General features: G+C 38.7%; 1 protein-coding gene and 1 long non-coding RNA gene across 3 annotated transcripts in view; one reads left to right on the top strand and one right to left on the bottom strand.

Moving 5' to 3' along the window:
• LOC117952536 (receptor tyrosine-protein kinase erbB-4-like) overlaps nt 1–15,285 on the bottom strand; it is a 317,936-nt gene that overhangs the window by 45,158 nt on the left and 257,493 nt on the right. The window contains exons 17-20 of one of the 2 annotated variants that reach the window (XM_034884894.1): nt 13,114–13,246; nt 8,488–8,610; nt 6,108–6,206; nt 1,994–2,179 (exon numbers count right to left, since the gene is read on the bottom strand). In XM_034884894.1, the coding sequence (XP_034740785.1) occupies nt 1,994–2,179; nt 6,108–6,206; nt 8,488–8,610; nt 13,114–13,246 (541 nt within the window). The remainder of the gene's footprint in view (nt 1–1,993; nt 2,180–6,107; nt 6,207–8,487; nt 8,611–13,113; nt 13,247–15,285) is intronic. The other variant, XM_034884895.1, reaches the window with a different exon arrangement.
• Nucleotides 13,999–15,285, top strand: part of LOC117952541 — an 8,249-nt gene continuing 6,962 nt past the window's right edge. Inside the window, exon 1 of the long non-coding RNA XR_004658445.1 lies at nt 13,999–14,167. This is a non-coding gene — a long non-coding RNA (uncharacterized LOC117952541). The remainder of the gene's footprint in view (nt 14,168–15,285) is intronic.

Raw genomic sequence — 15,285 nt, 5'->3', positions numbered from 1 at the left:
TGCCTTAGAGAGTGGAGTTCTATCACTTGCAGGTGCCTTAAGAGCCCCGCAAGTCCCTTCAGTACTGGATGTACACATTCATGGTAGAGATAATGAAATTATCAGCAGGAAAGAGGTTTGACTGAGGTCAGGGACAAGATATTATGAGCATTACATGTTTAAATATTGATAGTGGTCCCAATTTACCTTGTTGGCGATATTTAGACAAATGCATTGTGTAAGACACTTTGTGTTTGCATGAACCCATATGTGTGCACCTTATTAACCCTGGTCCCTGACAACTATACGAGTCACCAGGAGCCGTGGCCAATTATTAAAAACACTAAACAATACACGCTTGAGACACAGAATAACTGCGGTAAATAATACATAATCATATTAACTCTACTCTTTATAAATGATACATCTCTATGTTGACAACAGTTCACAGCGGACATGTATTTATTTATGTGTACATAGCCAATCTACATCGTTTTTACACAAAGTAATTTGTGTGATTAATTTCATACCATTGAAAATATTTGTGTTGCACAGCATGGGAAATCTGTCAGTGTGGCAAGAATTAGTGTTTTTTGTAATCGCCGGTGGTATAACAGAAAGCACTTTTTGTGGTGTGATCTTAACTGTGTAGCAAAATGTAATTGATAGTTTCATATTATTCCATGGAAGCTCAGTGGAGTACTGCATGCCTCTGATTTAGCCAGAAATGGCAACAGAAATATTTGTCTAAGATATTATATCCTGGAATGCAGTGACTGCTAAGTCCTTTTCATTCTGCTTATTTTGGCTTTAACCCATTAGTTTGTTCTGTGTATTTTGTGTGTGTCAAATGCAGCATGTTTAGAATTATAATTAAATCACAATTATATACATAACGTTTACTGCAATTGCTCTCCTATGCATACATTTTGATAATTAATAAATAAATTAATACAAAATGTGTATGCTCATAATACTTGTGTTAGGGTTGTATACTGTGGCAGAGATGTTAATTTAACTTCTTGGCGATTTGTGTCAGGCAGAGCCAGAAAAAGGGAGATCATTACAAATTGAATCTGTCACCTATTAATATTGGCAAATTGATTAGAAGAAATTATAATGCACTCCTACAACCGTGATCCTGTAAAACTAGGCTCCCTGCACTCAACACTTCCCCTACCAAAGTCAAGCAGGGCATTGAATTATTTACTTAAGTTCTCCGGAGAAGGTGGCAAGGGGCGCTGCTGTCTGCTGTTGAATTCTCTACACACACCAGCACACTCTCACTGACACTTTACCAAATATCCGCAGATATCTACTTTTTACTCTGGAAGCAAAGAAGTAATTCACTCGGCCTCAAGTTGAAACATGTTATAAAAAGGAATATCTGGGAGGTTTAGTTGATTTGTGTTTATATGTATTGCAAAGCAAACACAAGTACTTTTTACAGTAAGATTTCAAAAGGATGCATGTGAAAACCCAACAAAAATATAAGATTGAGTGGAATTCTAAGTATAATCATACATGTACAACAGCAGTTAGATGTAGGGATAAATAATCTTTCTCACTAAACCCGAGAGAAAAGGATTTGTTCTGGGAGAATAGCAATCACAGTGGGTGGATCAATACAAAAGGTCATGGAACAACAGTCAAAATTGTCACCAGCAAATTTTACAATACAACCATAAAATATAAAGCAGTGGATCCACAGTCTGCAGTGGAGATCCACTAACGGTTCAATTGCTCTCCATCTGTCTAAATCTTTTTGTATGATTGATTCAGATATTTGGTGAAACAGCCAGAATAGCAAACAAAGCAGAAATCAGTGGAGGTGATCCACTGATGAACAAACTGTTCAGGTAACATAATTGTCTATTAATACTAAAACCAACCCTCTGTCTATCTATCAGCTCCGAAGCCCGCCAACTATCCAACCAAGCAACCACTCAATCACCAAACCAAACAATCGTACAGCGAGTAAAGAAGCTAATAAAGCAACCTTTTCCGTTCTTACCTTGGCAATCTGGACACACCAATTGAGCAACAGCTGGGATCCGATGTTATCCTTGTGCTCGAGGACATAGTCGAGCAGGCACCCATGAGGCATCAGTTGTGTGACCAGCTGGATGGTGGGACTCAGGCAGACGCCCAGCAGGCGGACCAGGTGGGGGTGCTCCATGCTCGCCATGATCAGGGCCTCCTGAGTGAGAAAGATATACACTCAGGCATGTGGGGAAAAGGGTTTGGCGTAGAGGTTGACTGGTCTGAAAAAATGTGTCATCCGATTCAGTGTTGTTCACTGTAGGTAGCAGCCAACTGTTTCATCAAAACAGAAAACACACTGTGGTCACATGATATAAGTGTGATGTTAGATAGTGCTGTGTAACTTTAAAATTCTGTTCCAAACCTAGGCACCACTATGCTACTCAATATTAGGATAAAGAAGTATCTGGACCCATAACATCCTGTTACACAACAGCCGTAGGCTTCTTTCTTGATGACTTGTCAATTACTAACAAGTATGCGTTTCTGTTTGCATATTTGGAATAAGAAAATCTATGTGAGGGAAGAACCAAATCCATAATGTGTTATATTGTGCCCAAGCAGATAGTCTTCCGGTTAGTGTCAGAAGACAAATGCCAGAACAAAAGTTCAAAGACTTACTTTATTAATATATCGCACAAGTGTAGACTGAACTGTCAAAGACCATTTGATCCCTTATTCTGTTTAAGGCTGAAGATTATCTTGAATCAAGCAGCAAGGTTCCACAGAAACAGTAGACTTTCATTCATAACTTTGACATCAAAGTGACTCACTGCATCACAAGACTGTCAGCACGCTTTGTAGTTGACTAAAAATGTGGCTAATACACCTACGTGGCACTGATGTAACTCATTTGTCACTGTCCTTTAAACCAACATGCAGTACGAGTTCTGTCTTTCCAGTGGGTTGTTATTAGAGAATAATATGTACTGTACATAGATGAAGCTGCTCCAGTACATTAGTTATAGAGCTTTGAACTTGCCTGAAGTTTCATCACCTTTACGTGCGGCATTTTTAGAACAAGAGCAAAGATTATATTAGTTTGCAATTTTGCATATGATTATAAACATGCAGGTTATTCAAATGATACAGAAACACTACCAAAGGCAAACGTAAACCTCCATCTATTCTGTTAAAGAATGCAACTACCCAACAAAGTAGTTTGACTACAGGGGTTATGGGTTAATGTGATGATTCATCATGAGATGGATAGCTGTGCAGCACGAACAGACAACGTAGGTGGCAATGGTTGTGTGTATGTTGGAGAGAGACAGATATACAGTGTGTAAAGGTCCACTGAACACTGACAGAGAGATACTACCACAACACAGTCTAGGATTTACAGTATATGGCTCATGTATCACAATGCTTGCATAATCAGAACACTGCACATGTGCTGGCAGTATATTCGGAACAGTACGGAAGATGGACACAATCCCTTTCAACTGCCCAAAGGTTTCCTGAGATGTTTTAACTCTTCTTGATGACAAAAGGATCACATTATATAGATTAAAATCTGTGAGCTCAGGTCTATGAATGGATGACCCCAATAACATTAAAATACACTAGCCTGTTAGTTTTTTGGGCTAAAATCTACAATAAAGGTAGGTAAATAAAAAACATCCAAATTCTTGACTTGTTGACTACTATTTGGGTATACTTAAAGCCGTGTTAGGCAGTTTCTTTTTGGCATCATTGGGCAATTACCGGATTTCAAAATAATAGTTCAGCAATTGTCCAGTGTTCTGAGAGAAAACTAGACTTCTCTTTTAGAAAATATAAACCGTGATTGGAGACTTTGGCCTGTCACAGGTCACTTCATATTTATTTCTTCTCTAATTACTTTTCCTTTTGAACTAAATTGCAACCAAATTTAGACATAATAAAACATGATTTTTCATTCTCGTTCAAGTAATTCCTTTATATTAAATTTAAAATGAAATAAAATGTTCACATGTGTTCAGAGTTATATTAAAACTAAAAACCTGTAAATTGCTTCTATGGAAAAAAGCACTCCCCCTACTTGTTCTAACCAACTTATATTGGAGATAAGTATTTCATTTTCATGAGTAATAGCATTACATTAGTAAAATAGTTAGACCCTTGTTCTCTTGAAATCCATCTTTAATCAATACACAAACTTTGAGGTTATTTCCAACAATTCTATTTGTGTAAGTAGAACAAAACAATCTCAAGGATATTGATGTAACTTTTTTCTGCAAAGCATTGTGTGATTTTGTTTCAAAAGGTACTTTACACATGCAGTCTATTATCATAGTTTATAAATATACTGTACACATTTATTGTACACAAGTTTGATAATCATATAGAATAAGTACTGAGCAAAAACATTAATGAAAATAACTGGAGATCCTCTTATTTATACACATGGGAAACAGCATGACTGAATGCAATTTCCAAGGACAGACCATAAGGGTTTATCCTGCTTCAGTAAAAAACAAGCGTTGGGGAGGATGATGGCTTTCAAAAGGAACTGCATACTAGCATTCAATGTCTGCCTGTAGCCACTGCTAGGATTATATAAACATACATGCATGGCAACATTGCTGGGTACTGACACCCTGCACGATTGTTAGGCACTGACAGCCTGGAGGCAGTATTGGCATTTTGTTTCTGTTTAAAAGGAGAAGCTTCACTCCTGTAATGGCTCCACAGGTAGGGAGTGGGTGAAACACACACACTAAGAGAGACTAAAGGACAATCAATCCTTGGTGACATTCTATAAACAGTCAGTGGCAAGTGAGTGTGGCCTGCAGCTAGAAGGTCACCAGTCAGAATTCCCAGTCCGGGTGAGAAAATATGGATGGGTAAAGTAAATGAATGGTACTCTCCTTTCCCTCTGTAACTACCACTTATGCTCCCCGGAGCAGACGTTGAGCCCCAAGCTGCTAAGGCGTCAATAGAGGAATACTGTGGAACAGGGTGAATATGAGGTCACGAGAAAATACTGGGAGAAAAGAAAATGACTAGACTAAACATCAACACATGTGCTCTGTCTTTCTGTTTGAATCTTAACATGTATTGTTAGATTTAGTTTGGCTTATCTATGCATGCACGTTTTTACACAACCCGTCTGAGTGAGTGTTGAAAAGGGAGGCTGGGGGATTTTAGCTGGCTTTGTGTCAGGGTGTTCACACACACACACACACACACACACACACACACACACACACACACACACACACACACACACACACACACACACACACACAGATCACATTGCTTGATTTTTATTTCGCTAGAACATGAATATACAACATTTATATCTCTATCCCTATATATATATATATATATATATATATATAGTAAAGCACCATATCACCCTCTTTTGTCTCCCTATATGTTCTTTTATTGCTGCTTCTTTGACTGTCAGACAAGCCCTCCAAGTGCATAAAGCCTTAAATTAAACACTCGCAGGATATTCATTAAAGTTGTCCTGATAAAAATAGAACTGCTAACACAAAACTCTCCCTCTTAGACTGTCAAACGATGAGTGCAATTGGGTCACTTTAAATGTGCGTGTGCCTGCATCTGCATGTGTACGTGTGTTGATGGAGGTTATTTCATATGCATTGCATCATCACAGGGTGATAATTTAGAATTTTTTTTTCTCCACTTTTCCGTTTGAAATAAGTTGAGCTGTGAATGTTTTATAAAAGGGGCCTCGTGCACTGTGCTGACAGGAGCCTGTGGCCTGGTGTGTATGTGGGTGTATGTTAGAGTCCAAGGGGCCAGTGATGGTTTCTATCCTGATGTCTTTGGGGTTTTAACTTAGTTCTTAATAGCTTCATATCAGCAACAGAGCTGACATCAGTAAGTTTTTTCTTTTGAAATGACTTTTTTAGTCTTTAAAAAAGTTTTTAAGATGGTCATATCCCTGCAGTTAACTATGTGTCACTGCAACACATACTTATCAGTGATAGGAATATGTTGTATCTGCTGGACTGATCTAACCAAAGCTTGGAATGCTTTAATACAACTACATATAATTAAAGCTGATGGAGATCTAGAAAAAAATGGTATTTATTGTTTCTGTTTCATTTTCAAGTTTTCAAGCTACTCACGTCCATGAACTCCACGTTAGCCTTGGGTCCCGTGGCCTCATTTAGAATTTTAATGGCTACAGGAATCTTCACTGTTTCACCTTCTGGGACCCAAATACCCTAAAGAAACACAAACACAAACAGATAATGAGTTGTTTCAGTGAACGCAAAGTTACAAAATACTACTCACAAACATCAAAAGAAAGATGTCAGAAATTTGAAAAAGAGGAATCTCAATTAATACATGGAGGAATTTTCACCTTGAATTTTACTGTTCTGTATGCTCTATGATTAACAGTGATTTTGTCCTTCAAAATGACCTGGGAAAAGCTACTTAATCATTTTGAAGTATCTCATTTTCTGGTGGGATTAAAGTGATTCAGCAGCTGCCAAAGTGGTCAAAGCATTTTAAAGAGGAGAAAAATCAAGAGCCTCTCAACTTGAACCAAATGTTCTAACTGTGTCCAACCTTTGTTATGCCCTGATGTGACTACATATCCCAGGTGACAGCAGGTCCTGATCATTCCAGATCATCAGCTGTCATTTCAATGCGATGCCTTCTTTTGAAACTCGATCTTTCTACTTGCACTTTCTTGTGTAGATTCATATTATTCAGCAGAATAAATTGCTGGTTTTTCTTAAATTAAGAATTCAGGATATGTTATGTTGAAAACGATGGTAAAATTGACTGCTTACCAGTTAAAGCTATCCTGTGAAGTTATCTTATAACATAGTTAAATTCAGTTTTTCTCAACTAAATACATTTTGTGCATTCTATAATGCATTTTTTTCCTAACTAATTCCTCAAAACATTTGCAAAGCAGAATTTTGATAATATTCTGAAACCTGAACCATTTACATCAGCTCGCAGCCTACTACCTCACATTTGTAGTTGCTTTACTATGTTGTTTCTTGACCTCCAACTCTGAAATAGTGTGAAACCAAGGAACATCATAATGCCCTGCTTTTATTAACCAAATCTGGTCAATTTCTGAGGTTAATGGAAGTTTAGGTTTAGTTAACTCTCTTCTGCATTTTGTTTCACCTGATCATTGTCTTCCTGCTGGCTTGCACGCAGCACACCTGCATGCTTGTGTGCCTACATGTTTGCATATGCTAGTAAAACACAAAATACAAAAACTCTACAGGGTACCTTTAGCAGCATAACACTCAAAAGTGTGTGTATTGGGAGTTATATCAAAACATTAGGAGAGCTGAGTCGCAAAAAAGAAAATCTGAATGCTAAACCTCAGCCCGAGTCAAGGCCTCTGAGTTGTGCCTGAAAAAATAAGATCATGCAATCAAGCTGCTGAAGTTAGATTATCCTGCTGACCGCCTGGGAGGATCTCAGTATCAACAAACTGTTCCTTAACCCTGAGATGATTCAGAGGAGGGGATTTAGGTGCACCTCTGATGCCTCCTGGCCACCAAGGAAAACTGTCTGAGTCATAGTGCTCACCTATGAGACCCAGATGAACGGACATTATATTCTTACATGCCTACAAGTTGCCGGGAAATTCCCCAGAAAATGTGCAAGACTTTTCAAAATGGACATATGCACTCCTGTTCACATACCTCTGACCCAGACACGTGCTACAGTTTAGAATCAATGGAGGAATCTACAAAAATGACCAAATATGATTTCAGTGAGAGTCTGTTCTTTCTAATTTCAGCTGTGTATTTCTGTATCTCTCCCCAACCCATCATCACACTGCCGGTGACCTCAGCTACCTCTTATTTCACTGTAAGCCCAGAGGTATCAGTGTCTGCTATTACTTATTCTTTTCCAACCCCTGCCTCCAGCCTTCCATCTCATTTCCTGTCATTAATGATCCTGCAATTTGTCTCTCTTGCCATCCTCTTTTTTTATCTCACATCATGATCTCAACTTGAGTATATTCACTTATTTACAGGTTTGTGCCAGTTCACACTTCACAAGAGCTAGCTCAAAGTTCAGTTCACTCAGATTACAATAGTTTTGCCACTTTGAAACCATTTTGAATCAGTTCATAGTCCCAAAAAGGTAAACCACAGTGTGTATGTGTGTGGGTTTGTGTGCGTGTGTGCATGCGTGGTTGTATGGTAAAGAGCTCAAGTAATAAATCTGCCAGGCAATATGAGGTTACTGCAGATACCTTATGTCAGTATTCATAACTAACAAAAAAGGTTATACAAAGCTTTTAATTTGTTTAAGGTCACAATTCTATATTTTGTAAAAATATTGAGCATCAAAATATTCAAAAACAAAAATGTGGCCTTCTTACAGAGCTTTAGATGAACGGATCAATACTTCTCATAACATAACTAACATAAGCGTGTTCATGCACAACACTGTTCATTTGTCCAAGCCCCAAGGGAAACGCATGCTAAAAGTTACTATTATTTGTTGTGTGTATTTTACCTTATAAACAGTCCCAAAGGCCCCAGAGCCAAGGATCTTGACCCTTTTGAGTTCTGTCTCTTTCAGGATGCGAAGCTGGGCTTGGTTGGGTGCTGTTCCACTGGGTGTTAACGGTTCCACCAGCTAAAACACATCCAGTGAAAAATTCAGTCATTCAATCATTTGGAACTGTAACCCAAGCATGTAGAACACAAGCTCCCTAAAATAAGATGAATTAATTTTTTTCACAGCTTACCTCCTGTAAATCCCTAAAACCAACAAGTCAATCAATCAATCAAAATCTATTAATATAGAATTTTACAGCAACCAGCAGGTATTCAAAGTGCGTAACATCAGAAACCAAGAGTAAAAACACATACAATAAAAAAATTGTACAATGGAAAGAGTGAAAATAGAAAACAGTAAAATAGAAAAGATTACAAAGAAACAGATGAATGAAATTGTCACAGTACTGCTACGTATTAAAAGCCAGACTAAACAGTTGAATTTTGAGTTTGGACCTAAAATGAGCTACATCTGTAATAGTTCGAATGGGGATAACTTGTTCCAGAGTCTTGGGTTAGCAACTGCAAAATCCTGATCACCCCAGCGTTTACAGTGGAGCTCGAAAGTTTGGGTACCCCAGGTAAAATATTGTATTAATGTGCATAAAGAAGCCAAAACAAAGATGGAAAAATCTCCAAAAGGCATCAAATGACAGATTAGACATTCATATAATATGTGGCCAAATGCTGGATTTTATTTCCTTAATTTACACTTTCAAAATAACAGAAAAACAAAAAAATGTTGTCTGCAAAGGTTTGGGCACCCTGCAGAGTTAATACCTTTTACTGCCCCCTTTGGCAATTATCACAGCTTGGAAACACTTCTTGGAGCCAGCCAAGAGTTTTTCAATTCTTGTTTGAGGTATCTTCGCCCATTCTTCCTTACGAAAGTCATCCAGTTCTTTAAGATTTCTGGTATGTCTGACACGCAATTCTCTTAAGGTCTATCCATAGATTTTCAATTATGGTGAGGTCAGGAGATTGTGAAGGCCATGGCAAAACCTTCAGTTTACGCCTCTTGATGTAATCCACCATGGATTTTGAGGTGTGAGGATCATTATCCATTTGTAGAAGCCATCCTCTCTTTAACTTCAGCTTTTTTACAGATGGCATCAAGTTAGCGTCCAAAATTTGCTGAAATTTGATTGAATCCATTTTTTCTTCTACTCGTGAAATGTTCCCTGTGCCACTGAACAAATGGACATTTGCTCCTTCCTGCCAAAAAGTTCTATTTTAACCTCATCGGTCCACAGAACTTGTTTCCACAATGCATCAGGCTTGTCTCTATGTTCATTTGCAAACTTCAAACATTGATTTTTGTGGTGAGGACGTAGAAGAGGTTTTCTTCTGATGACTCTTCCACGAAGACCATATTTGTACGAGTATCTCTTTATATTGGAATGGTGTAGCACAACTCCAGTGTCTGCCAGTTCTTTCAGGATGGATCGTGCAGTCAAAAGTGGGTCTTGACTTGCTTTTCTCACAATCCTGCGAGCTGTTCTGTCTGATATTTTTCTTAGTCTCCAGATCTTGCTTTAACTTCCACTGTTCAATTTCAGTTTTATAGACAACTGCTTAAAAGAACCCATGGTGATGATTGTTGGGGCAAGGTCAGATGAGTCTGGCCATTTAAAACCTTAAGAATGAAATCACCTGGTCTTTCCAGACAATGATTGAGAACAATCCATGACACTGTCAGGTCTCAGCTTTCGGAAGGGAGCGGCGGAAATTTTCCAATCTTTTCTTGGCTTCTTTATGCACATTAATACAAATTTTTACCTGGGATGCCCAAACATTTGAGCTCCACTGTATACCTGGACCTTGGTGTTTCTAAAACTCGCTGATGTGAAGAACGCAATGACCGGTTGTGCTCCCACAAAGTTAAAATTTCAGACAAATACTCTGGGGCCAGACCATTTAATGCCTTGTAAACAAACAATGAAATCTTAAAATCTATTCTAAAATGCACAGGGAGGCAATGTAGAGTGTAGAGAACGGGATAGAGAACGGATATGTATTTGTTAAAATGCAAGTTGAAGACATGAGATGGATGTTTGTTTCAGACTAACATAGAGAGCATTACAGTGGTCCAACCTTGAACTAATAAAAGCATAAATAAGCTTTTCTAGGTAGTTCCTGCTCAAGAAAAGCTTAACTTTAGCCACTTATTGTTATAATTTGTGTAAGTATAAACGCATTTTGAATGCACTTCTATCCTAGCTTATGTTGTAAACCTAAGTGTTGATGAATCATGACTAACAAGTCATGATTCATCATGGGAAAATACTAAGAAATGGTTGAAACAACTGATATTGCATATTTAAAAACCTCTTTTCCAGGAGATGGTGCCAACTTACGTGCCTCCAATCAGTAAAAAGGTAAATTTTATTTTTACTATTGCCAATATTCATTACTTACAAGACTGTTCCTTGAATTGATTGCAAAAATGCTGTTTCTAAAAGCTGAGACCTAATTTCTCAAAATGGAAGTACAATTTGAAAACAATATTTACTCTACCTAATCAAAGTGTTAATTTCTTTGAAACCTGTTAATCTTATCAAGCATTTTTTGCGATTTACCCAAGTACTACCCAGGACTTCATGTGACAGAAAAGGTTACAATGACATTTTTCCAACACATCCAAACCTTGGAGTACCATTACCATTTCAATATCACAAGTGAGAGACTTAACATGTGAACAGAAGAGGGGAATGGAGATAGGTGGATGAAGAGCGACAGAAAGAGGTGGGGGAGGTGGATAATTGCGGAGTCTGAAAAGGATTTGACACTTTTGTTGTCTCATTACTCCTCAAGTGGAGGAATGAACAGATTTAACAGCAAGAGCGGAAGAAAGATTACATGAGGGGAGGGAGGGAGGGAGGAAGGATGTAGAGTGGGAGAGAAACTGTGGTAGAAACAACAACAAGACAGGGATGGAGAAGCAAGCGGCTGAATTAGTCAGAGGAAGAAAAAAGCACAAGAGAGGGAGTGATATAAGGAGAATTAAAAAAAACATAGAAGATTAGAGAGGGAGGGAGGGCGGAGAGGACAACAGAACAGGGTGTAAATCAGCCTGGCTGTGGTCGGCAGCTTCTGTCCCTCTGGCTCATGGTTACCATTTGATTAAAAACAAAAGCCATTCTTCATTTAAATGAAATAACAAATCAGCTTTTGCAGGGTGGAACACACAAAACACAAACACACACAAGACAATACAGATGTCTTAAAAATGCCCAATCACCCCCCCCCCCCACACACACACACACACACACACACACACACACACACACTCACACACACACAAACACGTGCATGCTAGTCCACTGTGCATAGAGCTGTCCAGCATTAGTGTTGCTGTAACCGTTGATGCGGCTGTGTACACAGTACAACACACTGGAGCTGTCCACCTTCTCCCTCTACAAGGCGGTGCTGAAACCAACTATTTACTTGCTATGTTAATTGTACCACTTTCCTGGCAACAGAAGGATAAGAAAGCATCAATGCATTAATAGCATAAATTAATCATGATGGACTGTGAAAAGTGGTTTAGATGGTTTAAGCATCGTAGAATTGGTTAAAACCAAAACTCTTCACACACACTACAGCATTATTTTGTGGGTTTACAAGTGTGATCCCAGTGCAGTATTTTTTACCAAGCTATACGGATGGCTCTGTAAAAGGGTAGATTCTTAAATTTGTTTAATTAAATACTTCTTTTTGAATTTAAATGCACAAGTTTTGGCAAATAACATTTAACGTTGTTTGCAGCCATTTCAACTTTTGCATCAACAAAGACACCAGGCTTCTTTTTTAACATTAGCTATATTAGCTTAATAATGTGATGTAAAAGCTGCCGGCCATAGGTCCACAAGTGAGGTAAGTGTAAGTATGATAATAAGCCATATCACTGCTATTTTGTCATTATAGAAGAAGATGGGCAAAGACACTTCACTGACAGGCCTACTTGTGTGCTCTGAAGAGATGGAGAGAAAAAGCGGCAAAACCAGACCTTATTTTCACTATGGACACACAAGTGCATTAGATGATGCGCTCAAAGGAAGTGCTTTCTCTTCTTCTAATAGTATGGTCCCTTACTTCATCCAAACAGAAGTGTTCCTTCAAGTATACTATGGTAAAGCCAACACCTGAGCCCCTGAATTTTTTATACTTTCTCCACATCTGCAGTCTGAAAACCATGGGGACATGAAGTCTCATTCTCTTTTCTCTCTTATTTTGTACAGTATGTGCTATGAATGCACACACACACACACACACACACACATACACACACGTCAAAGTAATGTATGCCACCCTTACTGAAAATAACTTTATAAACTTTTCTTTTCTACCCTTTTAATAATTTCCTTTAAATTTATTTTGACTTTGTATTTCTTCACGTACACATTTTCAGGTCAGCAAAAACTAAGCTATGCCAAAGTTGTTAGGACAATATGATCAAATATTAAAGATTTAAGTAAGGAAAGTGCCATACTACTGTCATCGTCAGGCAGTCTTCTGATCTCCCAGTGCTACAGGCAGCAGTTTCTCTCTTCTCAATTTTTTTATCTACTGCCCTTCTCACCTCTGTCTCCAGGAAGCGACGAAGGGCTCTCTTCTTCTTAATGTTCTTCCGGCGCACAGACACAGCTACGCCCAGCACCATGATCACCACCAAGAAGAGGCCGCCGATCACCCCTGCTGCAATCAGAGGAGTTCTGACGTGGAGGGGGAGAAGGAGGAGGAAAATGAGCAGATTATGAAGACAGAAGAGCTTTCAGGCAATGAGAAAGCATGAAACATTATCTCCGGGAGGAGAGAGATGATGACTGCCATGTGAGACCCTTTCACCTTCAGCTTTTGTCTGCTTTTTCTACTAAGCTTCATCTGGTAACAAATAAACCTCCATGCGCTATCATTAAAATTGTCATCAGAAACATGGAAACAACAATCAAAGTGAATTCTCAGCACCACGCTGTCATTTGAAATAAAGCCTCACCAAAAAAACAAAACAAAAAAACATTAAAGTCCCCTAAACTGTTGAAATGAGTGGACGGAGTAGGGTCCCCGCCGTATTTGTTTTGCTGAAATAAAAGAACCCAATTTGAACACATTCAGCTGGCTTCATGAGAAGAAAAGAACTCCTCTCTCTCTCTCTCTCTCTCTCTCTCTCTCAGGCTTGCACAATAACTTATAATGTGTGATGGTAAAGAGACTTCTGGGAAGTCACTACACTTGGTCAAGACATTTTTGTAAGGGTTGAACAAACAAGATATATAGTGGTAAATAGTCAGGTTTAGAGGAAGTGCTGCTGCTAGGCACTTGTAAGCATCTTCTGGTTGCAGCTTCATATTTAACAAATATAACCCAAAAAAATAATAATTAAATAAAGTTTCTTGCACTCTTCAATAATGACTTAAGAGGTCAACAAAAAAGGTTGTTGCATATTGTAATCCACCCGTCTACAGTACCTTTTCACAGATGTAAACATAAACATTCTAAATGGACCCAAGTTGATTTCCTGTTACAGCGTATGTAAAACATAGCCTGACGTTGCCATACATAGATTCTAGTCAGAACTGCTTACCAATCTCCCAACCTCAAATGTTGTAGGCGGGGCTAAGTTCGGCTGGCATCCAGTCTACGTGAATCGCATCAACTGACGGGAAGTTAAGAAGGGGCAAGGCTGTTGCCTAGCAATGGAATTCCGTTGAAAAGGTCTATAAATATCTTTCCAACAGACTGGACTAAGGGGTTCCCGAGTGATCAAGTGAAAGATATGTATAGTATAATGTTCTCAAGAAATACAGTTCTAAAGGTCACCAAGAAAGCCATCTTTTCACATGGTTAGCGATGCATTGGAGCACATTAAATGCAATGTTTCTCCACCATTACAACCATCCGAATCTAAAACTGCATGCACAAGGAGCCAATCAGGGGACATGGTGACATCGGACAACAGGCTGGGTTGATCATTTTAAATTGTGAAACGGGAACGATACTTCTAAATGGGAACATGTTAGATGAGGTATTACTCGTCCGTTTTATCCAACTAAATATTACATGAGTAAGTGACAAGAAGTCATAATCCAGCCTAATCAGATATACACACAATCCCTCCACAATATGCCAAGTGGAACAATGGCCTTTGAAGGCTTAGTGTAATCATGTATTTCTGATAAGCCACATTTAATCCTGCTCAAAACCAATACCTCAAACCTGTAAGAGATTTACAAGATTTGTGACACGTCAGAGCAAGCAGCTAAGCCTGGGGTTAGCTGGGTGTCTACTGCTGTATCCAAGCCACAGGTATCAGAAACCTGATAATGAACCTGGGCTACTCTGTTCACCAGGTCATCTGATAGCTACATTTCCCCATCCGAGGAAGTTACCCTTCATCCTGTTGGCAGTGTCCCAAATAGAAAAAGGTTAGATTCGGAGGAGATCTCTAGAAGGCGTTAATGCTTTCTTTGAAATTATAGGTATCTTCTTCAGCATCTATTGGCTTCAGTAAAAGGTTCAAGACTGAATATGGATCAGTAAATACTTCCTTAAAGGTTAATAGTTTGTCTGTCTATGTGTCTAACTGTATGGCTCCTTCTTCTGACGCTTTCTGCTCTGGTGCTAAATGGACTACATGTGGTTACATTTTTTGATGGTCTGACTTTTAAGTCACACATTGTCTTTTACCATTGCATATCCTTTCCCGCATGACTCTGTTTTTTTTTTTTGGGGGGGGGGGGGGGGGGGGGGGGGG

The sequence above is a fragment of the Etheostoma cragini genome, chromosome 11 (genome assembly GCF_013103735.1).
Source record: "Etheostoma cragini isolate CJK2018 chromosome 11, CSU_Ecrag_1.0, whole genome shotgun sequence".
Taxonomy (NCBI): Eukaryota; Metazoa; Chordata; class Actinopteri; order Perciformes; family Percidae; genus Etheostoma; species Etheostoma cragini.
The sequence above is the reverse complement of the archived record's forward strand: the minus strand, read 5'-3'. Positions and strand labels throughout refer to the sequence as shown.